Source organism: Mandrillus leucophaeus, unplaced genomic scaffold, assembly GCF_000951045.1.
Source record: "Mandrillus leucophaeus isolate KB7577 unplaced genomic scaffold, Mleu.le_1.0 Scaffold339, whole genome shotgun sequence".
Taxonomy (NCBI): domain Eukaryota; kingdom Metazoa; phylum Chordata; class Mammalia; order Primates; family Cercopithecidae; genus Mandrillus; species Mandrillus leucophaeus.
The window spans coordinates 2934554-2951425 of NW_012103576.1; the positions used below are offsets into that span (position 1 = coordinate 2934554).

At 38.7% G+C, this 16872-nt stretch overlaps 1 protein-coding gene across 3 annotated transcripts in view; it reads right to left on the reverse strand.

Annotated features, from left to right (window-relative positions):
- Positions 1–6883: 6883 nt before the first annotated feature.
- The window catches only part of SLC25A14 (solute carrier family 25 (mitochondrial carrier, brain), member 14), a 34048-nt gene continuing 24059 nt past the window's right edge, over positions 6884–16872 (reverse strand). For all 3 annotated transcript variants that reach the window (XM_011988834.1, XM_011988831.1, XM_011988833.1), the window contains 4 exons: positions 15191–15315; positions 14273–14408; positions 8271–8351; positions 6884–7335 (listed from right to left, as the gene is read on the reverse strand). In XM_011988834.1, coding sequence (XP_011844224.1) covers positions 7294–7335; positions 8271–8351; positions 14273–14408; positions 15191–15315 — 384 coding nt within the window. In that variant the 3' untranslated portion in view covers positions 6884–7293. The remainder of the gene's footprint in view (positions 7336–8270; positions 8352–14272; positions 14409–15190; positions 15316–16872) is intronic.

Consider the following 16872-nt stretch of genomic DNA (forward strand, 5'->3'; position numbering starts at 1 on the left):
AGATACTTAAGGACACACATAGAATCAGCAGAAACAAGAATAGCAATGGACTCAATGACAGACCACAATTCCTCGGCTACTGTCAGTCACTCAATTTTGTGGCTCCTTCAGTACTTTCCATGTCATCCTTCAAACTGCTGACTGGTCTGGAATTTTCTCCTTTTAATTAACAAATCTTCACTTGTTATTTCTGCAATCTTATAAATCAATGGTGGTGCCTACAAATGCCAATTGTCATTCATTCATTCACCTGTCTGTCCATCCACTTACCTATCTCACAAACATTTATTGAGAGCTATGTGCTAAAATTGCCCCAGCTTTGCTGGGATATCTTCTAGAGGTATAGATTGATATATAAATGATGTTTACTATTTCTTTTACAATTATAAAAACTTTTGTTCATTAAAAAAATTTTACAAACATAGGAAATCACAAAAGTACCCATAATTATACTATCCAGAGATGACCACTGTTATTCTCCTTCATCTGTTTTTCTTCACTTAACATTATATTGTGTATATTTTCCTATGTCATCAAGTCTTTTTCAAAAACACAACTTGTAATGGTTGCATGCTTTTTCAACAAATGATACAATACTTTAACTATTTCCCTATAGTGTGCTAAAACTTAGGTTATTTCTAATTTCTGTTATAATACCATGATAAATATCTTCGTGTATAAATCATTGGCATGTCTCTGTCCCATTCCTTAGAATAAATTCACCAAGCAGTATTACTAGATCAAGGAGCATTAAATATTTATAAGTAATTTTTTTTGAGATGGAGTCTCACTCTGTTGCCCAGGCTGGAGTGCAGTGGCACGATCTTGGCTCACTGCAACCTCCACCTCTCAGGTTCAAGTGATTCTCCTGCCTCAGCCTCCTGTGTAGCTCTGACTACAGGTGCACACCACCACTCTCAGCTAATTTTTTGTATTTTTTTAGTAGAGACAACATTTCACCATATTGGCCAGGCTGGTCTTGAACTCCTAACCGCGTGATCCGCCCACTTCAGCCCCCCAAAGTGCTGGGATTACATGCATGAGCCACTGCACCGGGCCAAGAATTTTGATTCACATTTCTGCTGGCATTTCTTGAAGTGTAACATTTCCCTGAGATATCTGCTAAGAGAAGTCATTAGTGAGCCATAAATGAACAGACCACACTGATAGGAATATCCCAAAGAGATAAAAGCACATGGCTTCCTGAAAGAATAAACCATACTAAGGAATTTAACCAGTTGCTTTATTATTATTATTATTATTGTTATTATTATTATTATTATTTTTACAAAAGAAAACTTTTTGATATGGCCTACTGCTAGGGTTCATCTGCCTTCTGCAAATTCAGAAATCTGAACTAACAGAACACAGTAGTTTAAGAATGCCTCTCACAGAGTACAACTTCATCATCAATACAGCGCAGTGTGATATCCAGATATCGATTTCAGTGCTTTGGTTCTTAAAATTTTCGGACGTAGTTGCTCCATAAAATGCTAAGTAGACATGAGAATAAGAAAACATTTTCACACAGAGCTAGGAAACCATTCTTGAATTTGCTGAATGAAGCCTTGAAGCCATAGTCTTGCAGTTTGCTGAAAGGGCAAGATATGCTTCACCTAATGGATCAACCATGGCAGGGTAAAGTGCATGAGAGCTTAACATGCTACTACTCAGCCATATGTTCCCTGAATTTACAAGCTGTTGGGACCATAATCAGCCACTGGGCTCAAAGAGCCCTCTCATGAGGAGTCCTAGAAACGACTGATGCAGCTGCTAAGAGTCTTAGAGTCTGTTTTAATGCACAAAGCAGTTCCTGTTTGTTTCAAAGCGCCTTGTACACAATGGGGCAGACGGGATTCACTTGCTATCAAGCACTGGGGAAACTAAAACCCCGTAGGGCCAAGAGCCTGAGGGGCTCTCTTCATCTGCTTAGGTTTGTTTTTATTTGGTATATGTTGCCCAACAATCCCATGATTGAATCACAGTTCTCATTTACCATGATACATCCGTATCAGTTCCAGTTCTCTCAATTGTGTTGACATTAAGCCACTAAAAAGCTGATAAACTTGCTGAGATAACACAGTCACAGGCCCAGTAAAATGCCATGCTGTCTAACAAAATTGTTCAATGTGCTTTTACTCACCAATCCCTCCTTAGTATTTTTGCAGATGTGTCCATTGAGCCATTCAACAAATATGAAAGCATTTCCTATAGAAAAGCAAATGGGTATTCTATCATCTCAGAAGTAGTTAAAAAAAAAAAAAAAAGGTGAGAAAACTAAACCAAGAAATCATAGCTGAATGGCTCTGAGATCATTTCAAATGTGAAAAACAGACTCATAATCCAAACATTTCTTATCCAAAATTCCAACCACCACTTTAATATTACCAGGTCCCTTAGTAATCTCATACAATGAAAGTGTTAAATGGTTTTTCTTATTTACAAAATAAATGGGAGACAAGGATGCATGAAGTGTTTATAGTAAGTAAAGCACAGCCCAAAATACAACTGAATTCTGATGCTGAGACACTGAATAGAGAGAAGAAATATCCTTTAACAGTGAAACCTCAGAAATAAGAATTATTGGCCAGGTGAGGTGGCTCACACCTGTAATCGTAGCACTTTTGGAGGGCGAGGTGAGTGGATCACCTGAGGTCAGGAGTTCAAGACCAGCCTGGCCAACATAGCAAAACCCCGTCTCTACTAAAAATACAAAAATTAGCCGAGTGTGGTGGCGCATGCCTGTAATCTCAGCTACTTGAGAGGCTGAGTGAGACAGGAGAATCATTTGAACCCAGGAGGCGGAGGGTGCAGTGAGTTAAGGTTGCACCACTGCACTCCAGCCTGGGCAACAGAGGGAGACTCCATCTCAAAAAAAAAAAAAAAATATATATATATATATATACACACACACACACACACACACACACACACACACACACACACACATATATATATAGAGAGAGAGAGAGAGAGAGAGAAATGGCCATTTTGAGAAGCCATGAAGATATTTATTTTTTAATACCCAGTAATTTTATTACTTTAATTTACATGAAACATCCTGACTGGATTAGGCTAATAAAAATATTACCCCTTAAGTGACATGCTGTGGTGAATAGAGATTTAATTTATAATCAGGTTCATGGTAATCATTCCTCCTATAAATTTGTTTATAAGCATAAGAAAATTTTTCTTTCCATTGGAGGAGAAAGGGTGGAAAGCCTAGCCCCATGTCCAAATTACTAAATTTCAAACTAGTGGCATCTGTATCAATAATTCCACATTCTTCAACAAATGGTCTTACATAAAACAGTGAGAAGTTCATGTTGTTCTGGTGTGCCATCTCTGACTGCAAGACCCTCTTTTTGAACCCTGTTGTGCTGCCCCTAGTGAACTGTCCTCAGACTGGAGGAAGAAGGGGGTGGAGCAGTGAAGGAGGTCATGGAGAAGAAAGGCCAACAAAGGGAAGAGGGAGAAGTGGGAGAAAGTGGAGAAAGGGGAAGTGATGTATTTGCAGTCACAGGTCTCCAGGAAAATAATCTTAATCCAGTATTACTGTTAAGTGATAAAGAGTGACCAACCACAAAAACTATTGACCTTCTTTCTCCCAGGGTGCTATAAAGATAGGGGAATTAATGAAATCAATATTCTTTACTGCTCACTTACCATAAACTTTAAGTGACACTGGACAAAGTTAAGTCAGTACACTTCAAGCATAGTGATTGTAAGTATGGGATCATGAGCCAGACTGCCTGGGCTAGAATCCTGACTCTGTCATGTTTTAGAGGCAAAAGTATTTCACCTTTCTGTGCCTCAGTTTCTCATCTGAAAAAGCAGAATTGTACCTACTCTCATAGGGCTGGTTGTAAGGATGTAGACAGAGTATAAACACAATATACTTAAACAGTACCTGGCACATAATAAAACCCATACTCTGTATTACCTATTATTAATAGTTAATAATTATTAATTAAACTATTAATTAGCTACTATTATCTGAGTTGTTTCATTCTCCAGCCTCTCAGAAAAAGGGGGAAAAAGTTGAAAGTTTTTGCATCTTACAACCTACAAATTTTGATTATCATTTTATCCCTTCAAATATGACTTGCTAGGGGAAAGGATGTGGGTTGTGGAAGACAGCAAGCAGAATTAGGGATTACTTCAAGGCCTGAGCCACTAAAGGGGTTTTTAGGGGCAAATCCAGAATTTTGTTTTGTGAAGTGTCATTTAAGACTTTATTTTTTAGAGACAGGGTCTTGTTATGTTGTCCAGGTTGGCCTTGAGCTCCTGGGCTCAAGTGATCCTCCCACCTCTGCCTCCTGGGTTAGCTGGGACTACAGATGTGTGCCACTGAACCCAACTTGTGCCTATTAGACTTTATGAGTGATGTAAAATAAGCAGTGGGACATAGAAGTATGGAGTTCAAGGGAGAAGTATGGGCTGAGGATGTATATTTGGAAGTCACCAGCAGATATATAGTACTAAAACCATGGAAAACACTGCCCTACTTGCTCATACCTTTAGTAATCCTTAGCTTACAGCCATTTTCCTAATAATTCAAAATTTTTTTTTTTTTATTTTTTGAGACGGGGTCTTGCTCTGTCGTCCAGGCTGGAGTGCAGTGGCATGATTTTGGCTCACTGCAACCTCCGCCTCCCGGGTTCAAGCGATTCTCCTGCCTCAGCCTCCCTAGTAGCTGGGATTACAGGCCACCACGCCCAGTTAATCAAATTTTAATTTAATTCAATTTAAATTCCACAGTATTTGTTGAACCTTTCCTATGTTTTAGGCATTTAATCAGATCCTTTGGATACAGACCAATTCATTTACTCATTTAACAAATGTGTACTAAGTGCACATAACTGTATAAAGCACTGAGAACCCAGTAGTGAAAAAAATTGACATAATCCCTATTTTCATGGAACCCCAAATGATGGGAGATACAGAAATTAGTGAAATAATCACACACATATAATACAGATATAAATTCTGATATGTGGTATATGAAATTATAATGAGGAAAGTTATTTACATTGCGGGAGAGGAAATCACTGGAAGGTTTTTCTGAAGGAATAATATTTAGGTTGAGGTGAATTAAAGCCATTTTGCAATGGATATAAATCCTTCAAGAAACTATTTTCAGGCCAGGCACAGTGACTCACACCTGTAATCCCAGGACTTTGGAGGCTGAGGCGGACGGATCACCTGAGGTCAGGCGTTCGAGACCAGCCTGGTCAGCATAGTGAAACCCGGTCTCTACTGAAAATACAAAAAGATTAGCCAGGTATGTGGCGGGCGCCTGTAATCCCAGCTACTCAGGAGGCTGAAGCAGGAGAATCACTTGAACCCGGGAGGTGGAGGTTGCAGTGAGCCAAGATCACGCCACTGCACTCCATCCTGGGCAACAGAAAAAAAAACTATTTTCAGCCTGCACTATTGTGAAAAAATAATGGGTTCCCTTTTGCTAATTTGGGTATGAGTAGGGTATCTGATGGATATAGTAAATGTTTTTAAAAATTAATAATATAAACAATGAGATACCACTGCCCACCTATCAGAAGGGCCAAAATCCAACTGATGACAGCACCAAAAGCTGGAGAAGATGTGGAGCAACAATAGCTCTCATTCATTGCTGCTGGGAATGCAAAATGGTACAGCCACTTCACAAGACAGTTTGGCAGTTTCTTACAAAACTAAACATACTCTTATCGTACCATCTAGCAATTGTGCTCCTTGGTATTATATTTACCTAAATGAGTTGAAAATGTCTATACAAAAACCTACACACAAATATTTATAGCAGTTTGATTCATAATTGTCAAAACTTGGAAGCAACTAAGATGTCCTTCAGTGGGTGAATGAATAAACTGGTACATCCAGACAGCGGAATATTATTCAGTACTAAAAAGAAATGACCTATCAAGCCATGAAAAGACATGGAGGAACCTTATATGCATACAAGTAAGTTTAAAAAGCCAGTCTGAAAAGTATGATTCCAACTATACGACATTCTGGAAAATGCAAAAACATGGAGACAGTAAAAAGCCTCAGTGGTTGCCAGAGGTTAGGGGAGAGGAAGGAATGAATAAGAGGAACATAGAGGATTTTTAGGGCAGTGAAACCATTCTATATGATTCTATAATGATAGATACATATTATACATTTGTCAAAATGTATAATGCCTTATCCTCATGGTAACATCGACTCTTCCTCTGTCTCAGCTCAAGTATCATTTCTGCTATGAAGCCTTTGGCAAATCCTCTAGGTAAGGCTGTTCCTCCTCTGTGCTCCCACACAGCATTTTGTTTATCTCTTACATAGTATTTAGGTCCTACTGTAATTATTTACTTACAAATCTGTTCTTCCTCTGTAATATGAGCTTGAACACAGACACTATGTCTTAGTCATTTTATAGTCCCAGAATCTAGACATAATAGATACATAATAAATGTTGAACAACTTAATGAATGGATAAAGATGAAGAACTATTAATTCCACAAATATCTGAGTGCCTACAATGAGCCGGGCTCTGTTCCAGTACAAAAAAAGTAGCCAGAACTTTACACCTGTAAGATGATTAGAACCCTGGGAGCAGGCTTCTATTTTAAGCCTTTTTTTAAAGCTTTTTACCTGTAGAAACTTCCAAATGAGCCACTTGCTTGTTTATTCATGTGTAAGAAAGAACCACCTGCCCAACGTTTAGCAGTGGCATTATGCCCATGAATGGCAGTGGGAAAACACAATGCACTCATTCTCATCTCATAAAAGTGCACTTTAAGAGTCCAGTCTCAATTTCATAGACATCTTCTTTTTATTACTCTCTGGAGAATGTAATTTCAAGAGTTGGCAAAGGAGAAAATAGTAAATGAAGACAAAGACAAAGTGATTCTGCCAATAAATACTTTAATGAGAACCGAGGTCTGTAACACATATAGCAATAACCACCCTGGCCTATGCCTTCTGCTCTAGCCCAAGTCTGGGGCTAACCAATTACATTTAACCACATTTGGAAAGCAGGCCGTTTTCAATGTCACCCATCAGTATCCATCTTCATAGAAGATACCAATCTGGGGCCAGAGTCTCAATGTTAACACTTTCTCTCGGGGAAAAGTTAACATGGTAACACAAACATAGAGATAACTTTGAATCACCCCACTGTTCTTCCATCAGGAGGCTCTTAGGAGACCAACGGCTTGGTAAACACTTACGACATTGTCAAAATACATCAGAACATGGGAAAAGGGCAAAGGAGTAGAAAGGCTGGCAGGGCTGGGCTCACATATAATTCAGTTCTTAGATTTGAAGCCTCTTTAGCTGCTCGTATGTAATAAAAAACTGGAGTAAGTCAAGGAAGATCACCAGGTTGATACTAAAAGCCAAAGCTAGTTCTAAAATTAGCATTGCATTCTCTTAAATTAGTCTATGCTATTCTAAGCTTCATTTGCTTTAAAATCTTTTTTAAAACACCACCTGTCAAATCAAGCATGTGTTGCGTGCCTACCATGTGCCCATTTAGATCACTAGCATCGAACAACATAAACAGAGTAAAACTCTTAATATATTTGTAGTCTTCAGGGGGAAACAGGACAAACACACACACACACACACACACACACACACACACACAGAGTAACCAAGAACATCAATGATAACATATAAGATCAGAGTGATTCCAAGAGGGAACGAGATACCCTCTCTCTGTCTACAGACCCCACAAGGGCAGGGAATTACTTTCCAACGCTGTGGTGCTTGCCATTATACACACAACACCACACACAGTATCCAATACATGGCTCTGCACTTAGAAGGCACTCTAAACACAACTGAAGGAGACAGATTCACCCATGAAGAAAGAAGCCTACTTGGCTGTGGATTCCGTCACCCCATGAATGTCTTCTGTCCTGTTTTTATTTCCCAGCTATTTTGGTCCTACAGTTAGGGGTAGGAAATCTGAACCACCTCAGCATGGACTTTCCTGTACGCTTCTTCCATCAGGGTTTCTAAAAACTTCATAGCCCCTTCCAGATTAGCTGTGTTTGTTGTCATTTTGTTTTAAAGAGTAAAGTTTGACATATCTTTTCCATCCCCTTTAGTTTGTATTAGCCTCCAATTGAAAGCTGTTTCTCTACTTAATTCCATTCTCAAGGGTCACCAATGGGATGCTTGAGTTTCTCACTAGCCTAAAAGGCTTTAATAATCAAATTTTCCTTCCCATAGCCTAGAATTATCTGGGAGCTTGAAGCACTTGCTTTCATCCTCTCAAAGGATACAATGATGTTCCAGGGTCCAAGCCGAAGCCAGTTTGGCCAAAATCCTTTATAGAGTGCAAAAAAGCCCTCATGTTTCCACATCTGCAGGAAAGATATAACCAAAAACAGAGTGAATTCACCTTTCTCTACATTTGACATCACCTTCCACTCCCACCTCAGAGCAACTTATGGCTCCATGAATAGTCTTTTCTCTGAAGGTCCATTTTAAATTCATCTGTAGTCTAAATCCATCCACCCACTTAATCAATAAATATTTACCTACCATACATATGCAAAGCACCATTCTTGATGTTGGGAATATACTAATAAACAAGACAGAAGAAGTGTCTATGGTAGCCAGCCTCCAAGATGGCCCCCAATGAACCCTACCTCCAGTTATTTGTACCCTTGTGTAGCCTCCACCTCATAGTATTTGGTCTGTGTCACCAACAAAATACAAGAGTAGTGAACATATGTCACTTCTATTGCTAGGTTATAAAATATATATTATATATAATAAAGCATCTGTCTTATTCTCTCTTGGATTCATTCACTCTAGAGGAAACCATCTGCTATATGATGAAGAGAGGACTACATGGTGAGGAACTGAGGGCTCCAGCCAACAGCTGCACAAGTGATCACTGAAGCAGCTATCCCAGCCTGTCAAGCCTTTAGATGACAGCAACCCTAGTTGACATATGAACTACAACCTCAGGAGACAGCCTAAGTTAGAATCAGCTAAGCTGCGTTGCAATCCCTGGCCCATAGAAACTGCAAAATAACAAATGTTTAAGGCAGTGAGTTTTGGAGTAATGTGTTACACAGCAATAGGTAACCTACACAGCAGTCTCTACCCTCATGGAGTGTATATTCTAGTGGGGCTGACAAATACACAAATTGATATATATTATATCCAAAAATAAGTGCTACAAAGAAAACTAAAGCAGGGTAAGAAAATAGAAAGTTGGGCAAGTTATTATTCTTCTCTGAGTCTGTTTCATCATTATAAATTCTATATAATGCCATGGCCTACCTCATGTGAATGCTTGGAGGATTACATGAAGAAAAATGTGAAGTGTTTTGAGTTTTGGTTTCCTACTTTATACAACAGGGATCTTATATACATGGTTATGAGAATTAAATGATAAATTATGCATAAACATTATAAACTGGTGGCATGTGCTGAATTTAGCCAGCAGAAATGGTTCATATATAATGGACAAATATCTATTAAGTAACTACAGTGTGTTAGGCATTGTGTTAGACATTGAAAAATGTTATTTTGCCTTTCCAATAGTGAAGTGAAACCCACCACAATTCTAAAAAAAGGAAATATTTGTATAAGACAATAATATGAGAAGCCAGAGTTGTAAATATCCTTTATCCCATCCTGTTCATTAAGTATACTAGAGATAATTATCCTTACTAACCACTTTTGGGAACAAACAGTAAAATAATAAGCACAATATTTATGAAGATATAGTGGTAATATGTTTCCCCCAGTGGATCTTCAGCAAATAGTAAAGGTCTGAGACCAAAACTGATGTTGGAAAATTGTGAAAATCACCCCAAATAAAGCCTAGATGTGAATAACCTAGAACCTAGACTGTTAAATGACAAGAGACGTCTGAGAGACCATCCAATCTCATAATCTCTTACCTGGACTACCACAATAGACTTTTAATTGGTCTAAAATCTCTACCTAGAAGCTAGAACAATCTTTTAAAATTATAAATCAGAGCATATCACTTCCTGCTTAAAGCTCTCAAATGGCTTCCTGGTGGATTTCATTCTAATTACAAATTCTCTGCAAAGACCTGTAGGATCCTACATGATTTAGCTGCTGCCTTTCTCTCCAGTTTCATTTCCTACTAGTTTCTCCCTTTATTCACCACACATTCAGCCACACTAGCTTTCTTTCTAACCCTTGAACATGTCCAGCTTATTTCCAACTCAGACCTTTAGTAACCTGTTCCCTCTTTATGAAATGCTTTTCTCCCAGCTCTCATGGCCAATTCATCATCATTCAGATCTCAGCTCAAATGTCACCTCCTCAGAGGTTTTTCTTGACCATCCTTGCTGAAGTAGTTCCCCACTACTGAGTCACTACTGCAATATGCTGTTGTTTTCTGCATAGCATCTATTTCTATCTAAAATTATACTGTGCATTGTGTGTTTATTGTGTCTCCCTCAACTAGAATGTAATCTCCAAGAGATCAGAAACCAGCTTTGTTTGTTCACCATTGTGTCACCACCACCTAACACAGTGTCTGGCACAAGAAATTTTCCCGTAAGTATTTGTTGAAGAGGTGAACACAAAAACAGTAAGGGTCTCTAACACTCTTATGAGCCATCTGGATCTTTTTTTTTTTTTTTTAATTAAGAAACATGGTCTTGCTCTGTCGCCTAGACTGGAGTGCAGTGGCAAGCCTACGTAGCTCACTGCAGCCTCAAACTCTGACTCAAGCAATCCTCCCGAGTAGCTAAGACTACAGGATGCAAGCCACAGCACCCAGCTTGAATCTTTATAAATTTCCAAAACCGGTGACCAATTTCTTCACAACATGAGAACTGGGAGGCACCTTTTGGCATAAGGCAGTTGTGTGAAAACAAAGAACTTCTATAGACAAGCATAGACAAAATAATAAAGTATGATGCTATTACACATAATGGCAAAATAGAACAAAGTCATTTTAAAAAATGACTGCTATTAAAAATTTTTAGTAGCACATAAGTAAATGACTGAGCAAATGTAAGTACTTAAAGGTTACTACCAACATAAAAACATGTTTCTGCAGATTCAAAACAGCATAGTGGTTGTAAGTAGAAACTTTGGAATGAGACAGATTGTGGATTAAGTCTCAGATCTGCCTCTTATTAGCTATGTAATCTTGTGTAAGTTATTATTTAGCTACTCTGAACCTAAGTTTCCTCCTTTATAAAATAGGAAAGATAATATTTACTCCACAGTGTTGCTGTGAGAGTTAAAGGATATACTCCATGTACAGTGCCTGGGACAGAATAAGCATTCAATAAATATTCGCTATTACTATATTATTGTATAGTAAATCTTTTAGCCAATCTTCTTGAAACAGTGCTCTTACACCTGTCTATCTATTATTACTTCCTGTGTTTATCTCCTTCTATTAGAATCCAAGTGTCATAAAGACAGGGACATTATGGTTTATTTACCAATACATCCTCAACAACCTAGAACAGTGCTTAGCACATAAGACAAACATTTCTTTCATTTTTTGGTGGTGGCGGGGGTGCTCTTCAAGCGTCAGCTTGATTTTTTTCTTTTTTATTACTTGAATGAATAATCAAACACACTCCTCAATGCACAGCAACTGGCTTTTGCAAACACCAATTCACCAAACCTTCTAAAACATATTAAATCCAACAGCCGCTTTGCAGTCCTTATCATATTAGATCTCTATTGTATGTGACATTAAGTAACCACTCATTCCTTCTTGAAACTCCTCCTTTGGCTCCCATGACACTACTCTCTAAGTTTCCTCATCTTTGGTGTCTTTCCTAGGTTCCTCATCTGCCAAGATCTTAAAAATTGGTATTCCGGGCAGGGCACGGTGGCTTACACCTGTAATCCCAACACTTTGGGAGGCCAAGGCAGGCGGATCATGAGGTTAGGAGCTCGAGACCAGCCTGACCAACATGGTGCAACCCTGTCTCTACTAAAAATACAAAAATAAGCCAGGTGTGGTGGCGGGTGCCTGTAATCCCAGCTCCTCAGGAGGCTGAGGCAGGAGAATTGCTTGAACCCAGGAGGCAGAGGTTGCAGTGAGACGAGATCGCACCACTGCACTCCAGTCTGGGCATGCATGCATGCATGCATAAATAAATAAATAAATAAATAAATAAATAAATAAATAAATAAATAAATATTGGTATTCCGCAGTGTTCTTTCCTTGGCCCAGTGCTCTTCCCTCTACACCAGTGATTGTCAAATGCAGAAATACCAACGGGGGCTTTTGCCAAACTATACTTTCCAGGGTCTGAGAATTGCTGCCTCAGTCAATCATTATTACAGGAAAGAACTTTATAGTACTCCAGTATGCTGGGAAGGCAAAAAGGTTGTGAACTCTTCTACCTACTCTCCTTGGTCAACTCTCTCCACAGTTATATACCACCTGTGTGCTAATGACTCCATGGGCTTTTATCTATATCCACGAACCCTGTCTTGAGTCAGGGCTAGAATATCCAAATGTATCCACTGGATTTTCCTCATGCATATCAAACTGAGTATCCAAAACTATGATGTCTCCCCCAAGACCTGCTCCTCTCGTGATGCCTCTGTCAATGAATGTCACCACCTGGTCACCAACTCCAAAAACCCAGAATTTATCTTTGACACCTCCTTTCTCCCACACCTCTCCACATCTAGTCAACCAAATCCTGTTGACTCCATCAACTAATTCTTTCTTGACTCTGTCCCACCTTCTATATCTCCATTATCATGCTCAAGTTCAGGCCTTCATCCCCTCTTTCTCAGATTACAAGAGCCTTCTATTCAGCTTCCCTATCTGTAGGTCAGTGGTTCTCAAAGTGTGGTCTCCAGACTAGCAGCATCAGTATTGCATGGGAATTTGTTAAAAATGCAAATTTCCAGGTCCCACTCCATACTTACTAAATCAGAATCTGGAGATGGGTCCAAGTGAACGGCAGTTTAACAAGCCCTCCAGGTGATTCTGATGCATGTTAAACTTTTAAGAATCACTGCTCCAGGCTTATCCCCTTAGCAGTCTTCAACCTTGGGTGAACATTGCAGTCACCTGATATAGTTTAAAATATTGACACCTGGACCTTACTCCGCAGGTTTTGAGTTAATTGGTCTAAGGTAGAGGAGGGAGCTGAGAAAGTTCTCCCAAGTGATTCCAATGTGTACCCAAGATGAGGAACCACTGTGGTAGATCTAGTCTCCACAAAGCCAAAGTGATCTATTTAATGCAAAGCTAATCTGATTAAAAACTTTCAACAGCTCCCTGACAAGTTAAAAAAAATTTCAAGCACCTCAATATAGCATTCAGTATCCTTTATAATCTAACCCTTGGCCACCAATATGAGGAAAGCACCATAATGGAGAGGTAAATGTCAGTTTGAGGTCAAATGATCCGAGTTTAAATTCCAGTTCTACTTAGTGGCTGTGAAACCTTAGGCAGCTTACTTAATTTTTCAGTGCTTCAGTGTCTACCTCGTGGGGTAATGGTGAGGATTCAATGAACGAATACACGTAAGTCTCATAAGGACAGTTCCTGACGCACAAAAAAGCACTAAGTGGATGTGAGTTATTGTTATTCAAGATGCCACCATCTACAGGGAGCCTATCTCAATGCTTCCAAATTGAGAACTCTGAGTTTATCACTTATTAGGCTATACTGATTATCTGTTTGTATACCTATAGTACTTTTGTAATATCTGTAATTTCTCTCTAACTACTAAAATGGTGTCTAATATGTAATATTGTTAAACAAAACTGATAATAGGAGAGAAACCATATGGCAACATCATATTTTAGCCTCAATTTGTTTTCAGTAGCAATAATATCACCAGTAATTACGTAATACTTTTAGAATATTCAGTTCCCACAAACACAACAGCAGGAACTTTCAAAGCCAGAGTGAACAACAGCATAACCCTGAACTGAAATAAAGTACAGGCTTTTTTCCTTAAGTACTGAGTTATCTATTGCAGGGTCTCTGTGTTGTATGAAGTAGGCAAATGGGGGATATACTGTCTTTTCTATCACTAATTCTACATGATACTATTAATAAAAGTATCCTGTATTTTAAAGCATTCAAATGGGAATCATTATATTAAATACCACTGCAAATTAGCAGATTGCTAAGGAGACAGCTTTTCTACCTGGGAATAACTGAGAAGCTACTAAAAAATATGATTCTTTCATCTTCAAAATGGTATGTAGCAACTAATAATAAGAACTGAAGGAAGGTCTAAGACATCAAAGAAAACCAAATTGTAACCCAAATCCACAATGTACTTACCTTTAAAATACCATCAACGGTGCCCTTATAGAGATCCACATGTCCCACGATTGCCCTCTGGTTCATCATGCGAGTTCGCACCACATCAACCGGGTTGGAGGCCAGAGCCCCAGCCAAACCACATGTAAAGCTGGAACTGAAAGGAAAAGTTTAAGTAGATTGACCCCACTTCCACTCCCTGCCCACTTAAACAGAAATTAGGCTAAATGTAAACTGTACAATATAAGTCAGACCCATCAGATAAAACCTGGCCCTTGGCCTTTCATTACAATCTAAAGAGACAGGAAATTTTTCTAAAGAGACATCATTCAAAGGCTTCAGTTTTCAATCTGAAACTCAGCCTCTTTTTAAAAGGGGAGTTTCTAAACCTAATAAGATTCCTAAGTAGAAAGCATCATGCACCACCTATTAGTTACATAAATTTTTCAAACCACAGCATCATATGCCAAATGCATCTGAGTAACAAAATTATCATAAAGGTTGCAAGACAAAGAAAACGTAAAGTGAGATTAGCAACAGTCTTTAGCCAAAAAACGGTGCTTTAGTTTCACAGACCTTATTTACCCCTTTTTTTTCGATTCCCATTGAGAAAAGTTTGCTTTCTCAAACAAAATTAACCAAAGCAAATAATAGATGTGCTTATTAGATATAGAGGCTGTGTATGGACAAATGTAAATCAGACAGACCTCTGATAGGCTGCTGTATTAGAAAATATTCCCAAGTACCCAAGCCCCCACAGCACCTGGGATTTCTGTGAAGTATAAAGTGTTCACAAGGCTTGAAGTTCTGATAATAGAAGAGACAAGGGTATTTAGGCCATACGTACCAGTTATCAAATTCCACCTGAGGATTTCAGTAAAAGAGACTTTTTGTACTCAAAATGCTGGAAATAAAATGAGCACATCCCATCCTACTTACACAAAGTGAGTTAAAATTGTATCACCCATCATTCCTGACAATATTAAGTGCTTCTTAGTAATATCATAGACTGGTAGCTCTACTCCCACAACGATGGCAGCACGCTGAGCAGTTGGAACCACACCCTACAAAACACAAGTGACATTAGGCACCAAGGAAATATAAAGGGAATGATGTCTTAGAGTGAACAAAATAGGTCAGGAGTTGAAAAGTAACAGAAAAATACAAGTCTGAAGTACACAGGTCACTCTTTCAAATCAATGACTAATAAGGGAACATTTACAAATTTCCAATTCACTTGCTATACTAAAAATAAAATAATTGATATGACACCCAAAGCACAAAAGACAAAAGAAAGAAAAAGATCAACTGGACTTCATCACAATTAAAAACTTTTGTGACTCAAAAGACACCACCAAGAAAGTGAAGAGCCAACACACACAAGGAAAAAAACATTTGCCACTCATATATCTGATAAGGGACTGGTGTCAAGAATATATAAAGAACTCTTACAACAAAAAAGGCAAACGATCCAATTTTAAAACGGCCAAAAGACCTGAAGATATTTCCTTCAAAAAAGATACACAAATGGCCAATAAGCAGATGAAAAGATGCTAAACATCATTAGTCACTAGGGAAATGCAAATCAAAACCACAAGGACATTCCACTTCATACCTACTAGGAGGACTATAATGATTTTTCTTTTAAGTAAAAGAAGGCTAGGTGCAGTGGCTTATGCCTGTAATCCCAGCACTTTGGGAGACTGAGGCAGGAGGATCACTTGAGCAGGAATTCTAGACAAACCTGGGCAATACAGTAAGACTCTATCTCTTAAAAAGATTTTAAAATTAGCCAGGCATGGTGGCATGTGCCTGTAGTCACAGCTACTTGAGATGCTGAGGTGGGAGGATCACCTGAGCCTGGGAGGCTGAGGCTGTAGTGAGCCATGATCGCACCACTGCATTCCAGCTTGGGCAACACAGCAAGATCCTGCCTCAAAAAAAAAAAAATTAATAAATAAATAAATAAGTAAAAGAGCAAGCGTTGGTGAGGAAGTGAAGAAATAGGAACCCTTACATGCTATGGGGCAGCCACTGTAGAAAACAATTTGGCATTTCCTCAAAAAGTTAAACACAGATTACCATATGAGCAAGCGATTTTACACCTAGGTATATACCCAAGAGAACTGAAAATATATGTTCATACAAAAATGTGTACAGAAATGTTCATAGCAGTATTTATAATAGCTAAAATGTGCAAAGAACCCAAATGCTCATTAATTGATGAAGGGACAAATACAATATGGCATATCCACACAATGGAATTAATATTCAGCCATAAAAAAGAATAAAGTACTGATACATGCTGCAACATGGATAAACCTTAAAATCAGTATGCTAAGTGGAAGAAGCCAGTCACAAAAGTCTACATATTGCCTGATTCCGTTTACATGAAATACCTAGAACAGGCAAATCTATAGAGACAGAAAGTAGAGTAGTGGTTCTCTGCAGCTAGGAGGGCTGGGAGAAATGAGAAGTGATGGGTAAAGAGAAAGGGTTTCTTTTTGGTAATGAAAATGTTTTTTTTTTTTTTTTCCTTCTTCTTTTTTTTTTGAGACGGAGTCTTGCTCAGTCGCCCAGGCTGGAGTGCAGTGGCACGATCTCGGCTCACTGCAAGCTCC